Source organism: Pipistrellus hanaki (assembly GCF_964339955.1).
Source record: "Pipistrellus hanaki genome assembly, chromosome: 3".
NCBI lineage: Eukaryota > Metazoa > Chordata > Mammalia > Chiroptera > Vespertilionidae > Pipistrellus > Pipistrellus hanaki.
The window spans coordinates 146,933,315-146,946,657 of NC_140505.1; the positions used below are offsets into that span (position 1 = coordinate 146,933,315).

General features: G+C 45.9%; 1 protein-coding gene across 1 annotated transcript in view; it reads right to left on the reverse strand.

Annotated features, from left to right (window-relative positions):
- ARID2 (AT-rich interaction domain 2) overlaps positions 1–10,507 on the reverse strand; it is a 153,266-nt gene extending 142,759 nt beyond the window's left edge. The window contains exons 1-3 of the mRNA XM_084876630.1: positions 9,608–10,507; positions 9,392–9,485; positions 8,182–8,279 (exon numbers count right to left, since the gene is read on the reverse strand). Coding sequence (XP_084732756.1) covers positions 8,182–8,279; positions 9,392–9,485; positions 9,608–9,699 — 284 coding nt within the window. The 5' untranslated portion in view covers positions 9,700–10,507. The remainder of the gene's footprint in view (positions 1–8,181; positions 8,280–9,391; positions 9,486–9,607) is intronic.
- Between the last annotated feature and the right edge of the window lie 2,836 nt (positions 10,508–13,343).

Below are 13,343 nucleotides of genomic sequence, written 5' to 3' on the forward strand. Positions count from 1 at the left end.
TATGGCTGACACTTAAAATGGAAAATTGAATATAACCTACAACTATTTTTAAAAAGAAGTAACTGAATGCTTCAGAAGAAAAGTTGGAGTAGTGTAAATACATTTTTCTAAATGCTATTTTTCTAAGGCTGAATAACAGCAATTACTTCTGAAATTTTAAATGATAAAAATAAAATCTCACAAATGAAAATGGTGTAAAAAATGAAAACAAAGTGCATTTAACAAAACAGGCTATTGTTAGTTTTGATTTTTATAGGCATTTATACAATGTAAGTTAACTCCTTTAAGCAGTACTAAGATCAACAAAATCCTCACAGAGAAAAAAAGCATTCAGTAAATTCAATAAAATAAATGGTATCCCTTGCCGAAACCGGTTTGGCTCAGTGGTAGAGCGTCAGTCTGCAGACTGAAAGGTCCCAGGTTCGATTCCGGTAAGGGGCATGTACGTTGGTTGTGGGCACATCCCCGGTAGGGGGTGTGCAAGAGGCAGCTGGTCGATGTTTCTCTCTCATCGACGTTTCTAGCTCTCTATCTCTCTCCCTTCCTCTCTGTAAAAAATCAATAAAAATATATTTTTTTTTAAAAACAAAACAAAAAAAAAAACAAATGGTATCCCACTTGTGGAGATACTATAAAGTACTATATAGAAAAAAAAAAAACCACTCTAAATATCAAGGAAAACTTATTTTTAATTAATTTTCTAAAATCTAAATAATACAAATACAGTTAGGATAATTTTGAATTAGCAGTTTCATTTATCCTTTTCCCCATTAACTGAAGTGGAGCCCTTGTTATGTCTCTAGAGCCCAGAGACAAAGTATGAGGGTGTGTCTGGACTCTGCTTAGAGATGACAGGTGCAGCTTGAGCAGGTGTCCTAGACCAGATGTCACCTAGAAGTTTTGTTCTGGATGTAGCCTTGGCCAACATGTTGATGCCAAATTCAACCAGTTATCTCAGCAACTAAATTGGTTTCATTACAATACTTAGATCAGCTGTTCTTAAACTTCAGCATACTTAAGAATCACCTGGGGCCCACATTTTTAAAAATACAGTGTTCAGTCTATTAATATCTAAAATTACTGATCAATCTTTGCACCACTAAAGCAGGACAACTAAACGTTATACACCTCATGATCTAAAATACACAGCGCTACCTATTAGGCATACCTAAAATATTGAACTTGAATGTTATCAACCTTTAGATCTAAATAACAGTTTTCAGGAAATAAATACAGGGCATAGAGGAATAGGTTAATTGACACTAGGAGGAAGGGATCAACCAAATCCAGAATTTGGGACACTCTAAAGGACAAAAGAGCCATTACTTCAATAAATCAATGGCATAATGGGAAAAGGAAAAGGAACTATTAAGAACTAATGAGATAAAACAGACAAAACAACAGATTCAGCCCCACTACAAAATTCTTTCAGTAAGATGTGGAAGACCCTGCAAACACTGACTTAGACAGTAATAGAATTTATGGACTTGTCATTTTTGGTCAACAATTCAGAATGTGAAGCTGTTATTGCAATGTATTTCATCAACAGGGTAAACCCTAATATGAAAATTGAATAACCCATGGCTATGATGTGCACTGACCACCAGGGGGCAAAGGCGACAGGTGGCAGTAACTGGGGGGGAGGGGTGTGGGGGGGCGGGGGGCGGGGGGGAGGGCGGGACCAGCCAGTGGGCAGCTCCAGGCTGCCAGCCAAGGTGGATTGGGGGGGGGGGGGGGCGCGGCACAGCAAGGGGGGACATGCGCTATTGCCCCACCCGCCAGTCACCCCACAGATTGGCCCTGATCACGGGCCAGGCCTAGGGACCCTTCCCTGTATATTGGTAACAGTCTCTTAGATTTAAAAATTAAAACCTGGCAAGGCTACTCTAACACTGAAAAAACAGGATAATGCAGCGATAATTTGTGGTCAGCCCTGACTCTGACACTTATAACTGTGTGACAAAGCCAATTACTTAACTTCTCTCTGCTTCAGTTTTTCCACCCATATGATGGGGAAAATGGTACTACTGCCTCAGAGGATCATGTTATGTACTACTTTTCATAATTAGGACAATAGCAAGATGCCTTTCACCTGTATGAAAAGCATCCTGGATTTTGAGGGGGATGTCCAACTGCCAGTTTAGGCCCAATCCCTAGGGTGCAGGCCAGGATAAGGGACCCCCTACTCCATGCACAAATTTCATGCACTGGGCCTCTAGTATCTTATAGAAAGGCATTAATTTCCTATTTACAATATAATATGCAAAAAGTATCCAAACGAAAGTAAAATCTGTTTGAAACAGAAAAATACATATTAGACTCTATTTTTAATAACAGAATTCTTAGAAAGTTTAATGAAATTCATAGATAGCCTGAATAAGTGACAATTTACTCTAAACCAACTATTTATTCCAAACGTTTTATTTAATAAATTTTATAATGTAAAATTTGATTAGAGTATTGTCCAGATACGCCAAGGTTGCGGATACAATCACCAGTCAGGGCATACAAAAGGCAATCAATGAAGGCATAATTAAGTGAACAATAAACTGACGTTTCTCTCTCTCTCTCCCTCTCCCTCTCTCTCTCTGTCCCTCTTTCTCTCAAATTAATAAATTTTTAAAAAATCTTAATCATGGTCACATGTTTTCATCAAATTATAGTTTACCCATTAGAGAAAGTATTGTTATATTTCCCAAACCTTATCCACAGAACTCAGTGGGCATTTCTCAAACATAGAGTTTCATACCACACTCTGGTGATATGTGCTAGGTGTTTGGGAAACACCATTTACAATGGGTAAGGGTAGGGAGGTAGTGTTTGTCCAAATTGTCAACAGTTCCATATTGCATACTAACAAACAGATGTGTCTAAGAAGTCCTACAATACAGTAACCAAGTTTAGCTTTATTGCTCAAATTCATTTGACTGTTTTCTAGGAAACATAATGACATTTCAGGAAAACGAATTTTTAATACAACATAAAATCGGGAATTTCTACTCTAATTGATCCTGAATAACAAAGAATGTGGTGATGATGGTAGTGGCAGATCAACCCTGCCCCACATGTCTAATTCCCAATTCCAACAAACCCTGTTTTTACCAGTAAACCTTAATAGGGTCTATACCACTCTGAAAAATAAGCAATAACCAGCCTTTACCTACTTTAAAGTAGAGTAATATAAGTATTCTATTAATACTTCACCTACAAATATGTATTGAACACTTGCTTGCTGACTAATGCACCTAAATTCCAATGAATTAAAATTTATGTTTTTCCTTCCTTTCCAACTTCTAAAATCATTCAGTTTGGGAATCTAAGAGTCACAGAAGAAATATACTTGTCTATCAAAGTTACAGTGGATGTCACACACGACCAACTATGAGAATACTGAATCGATAACAGAGTAGAGGTGGCATTATGAAAGAGTACTCCTATTTAGAAATAGACATTTTTAAGTTAACATCTGAGGCAGAAAACATAAATGCAAAAAAAAAAAAAAAAGCATATAAACACTTTTGAGAGTTAAGAGTTCTTAGTTTGAATCTGCAGTGAAATTTTTATCTTTAGTAAACTATCTATCTTGGAAAGAGATTTGTTTCTTCTTTAGGGCAAATTTAAGCTGCTTAAAATATGGTAAGACACAACACTAACCTAGCTGAGCTCTGATCAGTCAACTTTCTCCACATTCTATTCTTCCTTTGAACAAATCTGCATGCCCTTTAAAGTATAACAGAATATCAGGGGATATCAAAATCAAATTTGCTCAAAATTAAAGGACACAGTTTAAAAATTAAATTTAAATGCATATATGAATAACTTATTTAGATAGTTGTTCTTCCAGTCTCCATATTATTTTTATTTTCCTTCCTTGAATAAGGAGAGCAATCTGTTTATAAATTTTATCATCTCACAAACTCAATGTATTATTTCATTTGCATATTTATCACAATCTTGAAGCATTCTTTCAATTAACCTCAAATAATTCATAAAAGGTTTTCTCTTAAAAGAAGTGATCTACATGGTGAACACTAACCACAGAACACATGAGCACATCTATCTATTTAACTAATAAATGTAAACTCTATTGGTAGAACTTAGGAAGGGCTTTATCAACCAAGGGAAACAGAATAAACTTACAGTGCAATTGAAAATTCACTATGGTGGATGGAATTCTACAATTAAGTTTCTGACTATTCTAAAGGTAGGTATGAGTAAAAAAAAAAAAAAAAAAAAAAAAAAAAAATCACTTAATGTGCCCAACTGGCATGGTTCAGTGGTTGAGCATCGACCTCTGAACCAGGAGGTCCCAGTTTGATTCTGGGTCAGGGCACATGCCTAGGTTACAAGCTAGATCCCCAATAGAGGATGTGCATTTTCATCATTTATGTTTCTATCTCTCTCTCCCTCTTCTTTCCTCTCTGAAATCAATAAAAATATACTGAAAGAGACTGGGGAAAGAAATAAAATTGATTAAAAAAATCATTTATTGTTATAAGAAAACCAGTAACATATAAATTTGTACTATAAGTTTTTAATGTCTACGATATTTTACTTCCTTTAAAAAAAAAAATCAAGTTTTATAATGGGAACATCAAGTTAGCCTTGACTATAGCTATACTACTGGAGTCAGTAGGTTAAACAAAATTCTTCAAGTAAGTATTGAAATATTTACCTAAATCTTCATACCAAGGCTTCAAATTCTTGATGGAAATAAGAATAATATTTTTACCCCCAACCTTAATACCAAAACAGAACAACAAAAATTCACAGAACAAATAAGGAACACAATGGGTTTAGATACACTTGGGCATAAGTTTAACCATATGTAATTTCCAATTATATTTTAATTCCTTAAAAATAATTTGTGACTAAAAAACTGAATTCCTAATAGACAGATTAAACATTACTAAATACATGAAAGGAATATAACTTTTCTTTCCAATTAATCAATGCCCCAATGCATTTTGATTTTTTTTGCACTTTAATTTCTCCATTTATGAAATATAATACATGTCCTCTACTGTGAAATTATACCTTATGCATTTACACTTTAGGGATAATCTAATAATAAGCTTTTGTGGATATATTGAGGTGTACATGCCAAGAAAGGAATGAAGAACAAACAAAATATGTAGACATCATGGATGATTAATAATCAATTTTTAAAGAGTACTTTTACACATCAGTAAACACATTTTTAAAATTAAATGCCAACGTTGAAACAACTAATCATTTAATTTTAGAGTTTGAGAAATCTGTAGACGATCTACATGTTTGATACAATCAAGCTAACTTTTGGCAGATCACTAGACTCAAGTCTCTATATTTAATGACTGTGTATGTTTGTATCAAAACAAACTTTAAAATGTTAGAATATATACATGGCCACATGTATAACACACATCACAGACACACAGTAGATAACAAGATATATGAAGATATATCATAAAATACTAGGCTAACAGCCATTCTCCAATTTTTATATATATATATATATATATATATATATATATATATATATATATATATACACCTAAGCAACCATTGGACCGATAGCTATGGTGAGCATTGACCACCAGCGGGCAGACACTCAACTCACAGGCATGGAAACATGGAACAGACTGATGAATCTCAAAGGAAAGGGAGTAGGGGGGAGGGCAGGAAGAGATTAACCAAAGATCTCATATGCATACTAGAGGCCCAGAGCACGATTCGTGCACCTGTGGGGTCCCTTGGCCTGGCCTGCAAGGATTGGACCAAATCCGGGCCTCCAACATCCCCTGAGGGGTCCTGGATTGTGAGAGGGTGCAGGCCAGGCTGAGGGACCCTACCGGTGTATGAATCTATGCACTGTGCCTCTAGTAATAAAATAACAGAGCAATGTCAGCAAATATTAAACTTGTAGAGTAAATGAGAACTATCATATGTACAGACAGTCTTATAATAGGTCAAATTATTCCACCTATGATTTATAAAACACATTATCTGCTCATCAGAAACTATGACATTCAATTTGATATATGAAAGAGGGAACTTACAAAGTTACTTGATTACTATTTCTTACTATGAAGAGGCACTTTTATGGTTAAGTAACAGAATCACTGTGAAAGCTTAACATCCTGTCTGCCAGTAAAGATTTTTCAGAGGAAGGTGTAAAATCCAGCATAATATATGTCCTCTACTGTGCAATATTACACCACTATGAAAAAAAAATCAAGTTTGGTAGTACCCAATTTTTGGCCAATGTATTCCTTTGGTATTTCTTTAGAAACCACACAAATCTTCACATGGTTTTATTTTCCAAAACAAATGCTCAACCTTTTTCCTAGTAGCCTAGCTACAATCCTATAAAAACAAACCTAGAGAGTGACATATGGAGGAAAACAAGTTTAGCTAAAGACACAGATCAAAAAGCAGCTTCTAATAAGAACATAAATCTCAAATTGATCTGAGAACAATGTAAAAAGTTGCAAACCTTGAAACTATATAGTTAAAAACAGTATAAGTATAACCAGTGGATATGATCTCAAAATAGAAATTAAAACTGGAAAAACAATATGTATGTAACTTGTAACAAATTGGAAGTCTAAAACTCTGATAGAATGAATGTAAATTCTTCAGAAAGAACATCTTATGAACCATATCTATCATATAGCACCTTATGGGATATTAAAGTTCAATCAATCAATCAAATCAGTAAGTATCAGGCATACTATAAATGTGTATTTTAAACAGTCTAAAATCCAAATGGTTCAAACTGATTAGCAGAAAGCCAGGGCATGTATTAAGAGTATTCCTCTCAATATTATGTATGAAAATGAGCAACTGAATATCACTTTAAGAATAAAAGTATCAACTTACCATATTATTAAAGCAATGTTTTGGAGATTAATTTTGTTCTATCTTGCTTTCAGTTTTAGTCCTTATCTAAAAATGTACTCTAACACACATCACAGACACACAGTAGATAACAACCAACCATATTTAATATTTTCCAGACTTCTGTATAGCTCAGTAACTACCCACAAAGTTCTGTGAACTTTTCAGCTTCAAGCCTTAAGTCAATCTATGATAGCCAATAGAAGTACACCTGTGTAATTACTACATTCCTATTTCAGAATGCTAAACATAACACAGACTATCCACACTGGGCTATTACATTTGGAGCAATAATGAATGCCAAGCTCAACTTATGCAGAAGCCACATTATTTTAAAAAGGCCATTCTATAATCTCATTATTACAAAATAACAAACATAAAGAGCAATATTTTAGTTTTAAATAACCACCACCAACGAAGGACCCTCTATGGCTAAGTAAACATTAAAAATAAAAGAGAACCTCATAATAAGGTACAAAACAACTGGCAGAAAAAAAGCCGAATCACAAAATATACCATCTAAACTTATCACATACCAACTGAATAAGAAATTTACTTTGTCAAATAAAGTCAAAAAAAGGGGAGGATGAAAGAAAAATCCAAATCAAAGCATTTCCTTTCATAGTATCCCTAATTCTCCTAACTATATAATAATCCTTTTGAGAGTTAAGTGACTTGATATTTTTTTTAAAAAAATTAATCTTGGTCACCTCAGGCGCCAGCATGTTATGCTATGTAGAAATATTGCACTGAAAAACTACTCCGTGTCAAGGTTCCATACAAGAGATTTCATTTTATAAAAATCTCAAAGTCAGAATTTTAAAAAAGACAAAGAAGTTTCCAAAACAAAGACAAAATTCTCCCAAGGGATACAAAGTTTCATTAACTATCTTAACTCTTTTACTAAACATCACCTTTCTGCCCCTCTTTGGCTATCAAGCAATCAATAACAATGTCACAAAAGAATGTTTGTCAAGATGGAGGTGGGTGTCACCTGTAAGGATTCTGTATAAAAAAAATGTAAACAATCCTACACTAGGTGAGGAAAGCTCCCACCATACTAAAACCTCACTCTGTGGATATTTAATGTTTCCCAGACTAAAACGAACGTGAGTTTAGAAACTGGTGTGCAAGGTTTGTTTTGTGTGTGTGTGTGTGTGTGGTGTGTGTGTGTGTGTTTGTGTGTGTGTGTGTTCGCGCGAGTGCACGTGCGAGTGCGCTCTATTTTTTATTTCTAAAAACAAATCTCCCCATACGTCCCTCATTTCCAAATACTGCTCAAGAGTCAGTACCACTCACCGCAAATAATACTGTTTTAAAGCAAAGGCAGCGTTAGAACAACTTCTGGGAAAGTTGAACTCCTCAACAATTTCTCCCCACTGATTCTTCTCCGAAACCTGTTAAAGACACAACCACACTTGGTCTGAACACACACAGTCCAAGAGAGCCCTCCCCTAACCACGAAATAAATACCCATTCTACAGAGATGTGCAGATACCCAGGCATCAGTGGGTGTTTCGGGGTCGACCCTTCCGAGCCCCTAAGCTGAAGAAGGCTTGCACACCGCTGCCCACACCCCCCCCCGCCCCCCAAAGACCCGCATTTCACACTGCACAGCACTGGTGTTGCGGAGGGCAGCGGGAGAGGGGGTCTGTTGGGTTTGTTTTGTTTTTGAAGCCCGGACAATAACCAATCGCAAGTCCCGCGGTCGCCCCCTTTTCCATCTCAACGCGGTCCGTGTACACCAAAAAAAAGAAAAGAAAAAGAAAAAAAAAGTTCAAAAGGATCAATCGTGCTCCGGACAGCGACGCCCGCGGGGTCCTGGGGGGCCCGGGGCCAGGGCCGAGCCGGCTCCCTCTCCCAGATCTCTCCATCTCCATAGGCCCTTCGCTGAGGCCTACAGCTTCTGCCTTAGCCTTGAAGCCTAAGATGGCTATGTGGAGACAGGTCCCGGTTTCTTTTGTTAGCCGGGGAAACCCGGGGCGACCGGGCCGAGGCCGTGCCCCCGGCCGCCGGGATCGCTCCGCAGCCGATTATCGATGTGAAACCTGCCCGCGCTAATTTTGAGTTGCACGAAAACTGCTCTCAGAGTCTGTGTGAGCCTGTGTCTCCGCCTGTGCCGGAGCGGCGGCGGCGGCGGCGAGAGGCAGAGAGCGCGGGCGGCGGGCGCGGGGCGGGCGCGGGGCGGGCGCGGGGCTCCGGCGGGCACCCCCCGCGCTCCCCGCCGCGGCGCTCAGACCCCGCGGGCCGGCCGGCCGGCCGCCCGCCGCCCGTCCCGGCCCCGCGCCCGCCCGCCCGCCCGCCGCGCGCACGCCGGCCGCCAACCAGGCCGAAAACAGCCCCGCCGCCGCCGTCCGCCTCCGAGCCGCCGGCTGCGAGCGAACAGGACGCCTCGGGCCCCCCGCGGGCCGCCCCCCACCCCCCGGCCCCGGGCGCCCACCCCGGGGTCAAAGGAGACTTTTCGGAGGAGGCCAGCGGGAGGGAAATACGAATGAAAACTTCCACTCACCTTCGCGAATCCGCCTAAAGTAGTCACTCTGGTGTAGAGACCGTGCAGATCCAGCTCCTTCCCACCCACCGCGGGGATTTTCTTAAAAGGCGACCTGTGGGCGAGAGAGAGAGGGAGCCCCCCCGCACTTGTCAGCCGGGACCCCGCGCCCCGGCCGGGAGCCCCCGTCCGTTCGCCCCGGCTCGCCCGGCGCTGCCCCCCCGGTCCTGCTCTCACCCTCGGCTGTGGTGGAACTGCCGCAGCTCGTCCAGGAAAGCCAGTCCCTTTCTCCGCTCGTCCGGAGGCGCCTTCCCCGTCGAGTTTGCCATTATTTTTTCAAAGGAGGTTTTCGAAAAAAACCCAGATCGGTGTTTTAGAAGCGCCCCCCGCTCCCCGCGCTCCCTACCAGAGCCCGGAGCCCATTCCTCGGCCGGCGGCGGCGGGGCGCAGTCATGGGCCGGCGGTGGCGGCGGCGGCGGCGGCGGCGGCGGCGGCGCAGGGAGGGAGGAGGGAGGGGGAGGAGGAGGAGGAGGAGGAGGAGGGGAAGGAGGGAGCGGGAGGCCTGGGGGGACCGGAGGGAAAGGAGGGAGGGGGGATTTCTAAAAAAGTTTAAAGAAATCGGAGCGAAACTAGAGGGGCAGGCGACTGCCGGATCCGCGCGAGGCGGCGGGGCGAGCGCGGCCCCCACCCCTGCCTTCCCTCCCGCCCCGCGGCCCGCTCTCGCCCGCCTCTCAGCGCCGCCGGCTCGGGCGGCTCGGCCTGGGGCCGCGATTCAACATGGTGCTGCTGCCGGGGGCGCGCGGGCGGGCGGGCGAGGGGATGGGCGAGCGGACGGTGAGGGTCGGGAGGCTGGCGGCCCGGGAGTTTCGGCGGCGGCGGCGGCGGCGGCGGCGGCGGGGCTGGGGCAGGCGGGGCTGGGGGTGGGGAGGGGGAGGTCTGTGTGGTGGTTTGTGAAAAGCGGGGTGACAGCGTGTGTTCCGGCCGCGGCTCCGCGGGGCCCTCGCACACATTCACGCGCAGCCTCGGCCGCCTCGCCCGGAGCGGAAGGCACCGGCGGCGGCAGCCGAGCTGCTCCGCGCCGCCGCCCGCTGCCCTCCCTCCCCGTCAGCCTTCCTCGCCGCCGTTGCCGCCGCCGCCGCCACGGCCCGCAGCTGCGCCGCACAGCGCCCCCCGAGGGCCGGCCGCGGCACTGCGCCCGGCTCCGCACCGCCCCGGCAGCTCCTCGCGGGGAACAATAGACTCGGCTGGCCGGGTTTAGGGTTCATCTGCAATGTGCCGCACATTTCACACGCACACAAAGCTGGCGGGAAGGGGGGCGGCGAGGGAAACGGCCACTACCGGCTGCTCCCGGGCGGGGGGCGGAGGCGACGTTGGCTCCCCAGCCAGGCCGCTGGGAGGGCCGCCCGCCAGGCGCCCCCGGCCCGCCCCGCGGCCCGCCCGGCGCTGGGGAGCAGAGCCGGGCGCGGGGGGCAGCTCCGCACGCTCCGCATCAGCCACAGATTGGAATAAAGTCAAGTTCCCTCTTTTTTTTTTTTTTTTTTTTCAAGATCTAAAGGAGTCAGCTTTTTTAAAAAAATTATTTTTTTAAGCCTTGTGCTAGTATTTGGGGGGGATGGTTAGCACACATTTTCCCTGAATTACCCACCAACTTGAGCAAACTAGACCTGAAATGCGGTGTGAACGGCCCTGGCTCTGTGGCCGCAGGCCCAGGCTCTTGGTCCATCCTGACGGCCTGGGCTCGGCTCCCCGTATCCACCCCGATGCTGTGCTGAGCTGGGCAGCAGGTAATTAAGCTGGTTGGGGAGCAATCTTTTGAACTTGGACAATAATTAACGTGTCTATTTATATTAAGGAATATGAATGATAAATGCGCTTAAAACAAATATTGAACCGTGCTTTTCCTTGCTTTTTCTCTGGGATGTCTTAAAGGTGATCCCCGTTTAAATATGTTTGAAGGTAAACAAAAACGGGGGGGGGGGGGTGCTACAACGAGAGCCCCAACATCTCCGCCGATGCTAAGTTTGCAGTTATTTACAAGGGTGTTGGACTCGACCCTGGGCTCCCCACGTCCACGAAGCGCCGTCCCCCGCGGGGAAGGGTCCCCGTCGTCCCCATGCCAGGGGCGGCCCCTGCGGGCACCGTCACCCGCCGCCCAAGGTCACGGGCTGGGCCGGGCCGGGCCGAGTCCGGGCGGGGGGCGCCGGCCCCGGGAGGAGGCTCCGCCGGGAACACGTCCTCGACGCAGAGAGAGATCGTGGGACGCGGCGCGGCCGCCGCCGGCGCTCCCTCTAGGAAACGGGCTTCCTTTCCCAGGGAAAGTTTGTCTCCTCCGCGGGGTCGGGAGGAGGCTGCGGCGAGGAGGTTCCTGACACCCGAGGGCCAGTGGCCGTCCCGCCAGGCGCCGCGCGGAGGGGCGGGGACGCGGCCGAGGGGAGTGGAGCCGGCGGCCAGGGCCGGCGGCGATGGGGGAGGGGGGAGCAGGGGGGGGGCGGGAGGGGGGCCCGGCCGCCGGTCCCTTCCCCGGGCCGGTCCTCCAGGGGCGGCGGCGCGGGCCGCAGCGCGGCGGGCCTGGCGGTGCGGAGTCCCTGAGCGCCGCCCCTTACGTAACCGTCAGCGCGGGGATTCCCTGGAGGGGGTCCTTCTCTTCAACCATTACACACACCCGGCCCGGCCGCCGCCGCCGCCTCACAAAATGGCGGCGCCCATGGAGCCGCCGGCGGCCGCCGCCTCGGCCCCATTTTGTGGCAGGCGAGAGATCTGTCAACATGGGAGAGCTCCGCGGAGGATGCGTCTGAGTTTGGGAATCCGCTGAAGGGATGGAGTCGAGGGGGAATCTCGTTCGACGGGAACATGTCAGCCTTCCAGAGCCTCTACCAACGCTCTTTTTTTAAAAAAAATTATTTTATTCTCTCCCATGTTCTCGAAGGAAACGCCAGAAGCCTCCGGGTAATTGTAACTGAGGGGAGAAGGCGAGCTGCGGTGGACTTGTCTCTGGTGGCTTCTCCCGCCGCGCAGGGCCGCCCGGCCGCCGAGGGGACGGACCGGGACCGGGACCGGGAGCGGGCGACGCGGAGCCGCACCGGCCTTCGCTGCCGCGCCCCCGGGGCAGCGAGACTGTTTCGGTGGCTTTTAAGCGCCAGCGTTCGCGGCCCGGTCGGTACCCCCTCGTCGGAGTCGGGAGGACCCGCTTCGGGAACCGCGCAGCCGGGAGCGGGCAGCCCTGCGCCGGGGGCTCCGCGGGCGGGCCGGCTGGTGTGGACGCGGCCGGGGTGCAGCGAGGGCTCCTGCAGGGACCGTTCTGTCCTCCGGTTCGGGGCCCGGGGTGTGTGTGAAGGTCTCAGGTTAGACGATGGGAAGTCTGTGCTAGGAGCTCACTCTGCAGTGGGCAAACCTGACTTGCCTTTCTCCTTCCGAGGGCGGAATGGAGGAGTGACATTTTATTTTATTTTATTTTATTTTATTTTATTTTATTTTATTTTAATTTAATTTTTCAAGGGGAGGTAACCACTTTTAAGCCACTGGCTGCTTGCTATGAGTGTGTGTGTGTGTGTGTGCACACCTGTGTGTACAGGGGTGTGTTTTCCCTTCCAGCACAGGTGCCAGAGGCTAAAGACCTGGAGTGTGATGCTAACGTTTTTGACATTTCTTTGAAATTTAAGATGTGACATGAACCTGGAGAATTGACGCTGGGGAAAAAAAAAAAAAAAAAAATTCCCTTTCTGCAGAAGAAGCTGCCATCTATAAAATGGATTCCTGAAGTATGTCTGAAGGATAGAATTTAAATTCTTAACACTTTGGATATGCTCTCGTCCAAGAAAAAATAATAATAATAAAAAACCCTGATGATGATCACATCACTATGTGGTTCACCTTCCCCACGACTAGAAAAAATGTAAGGCAAAAATAAGGTTAATATTTACGGCATTTGCTTGTGAAAGGAATGGATGTAATAGTTTTAAGGAAAAAAGGAAAT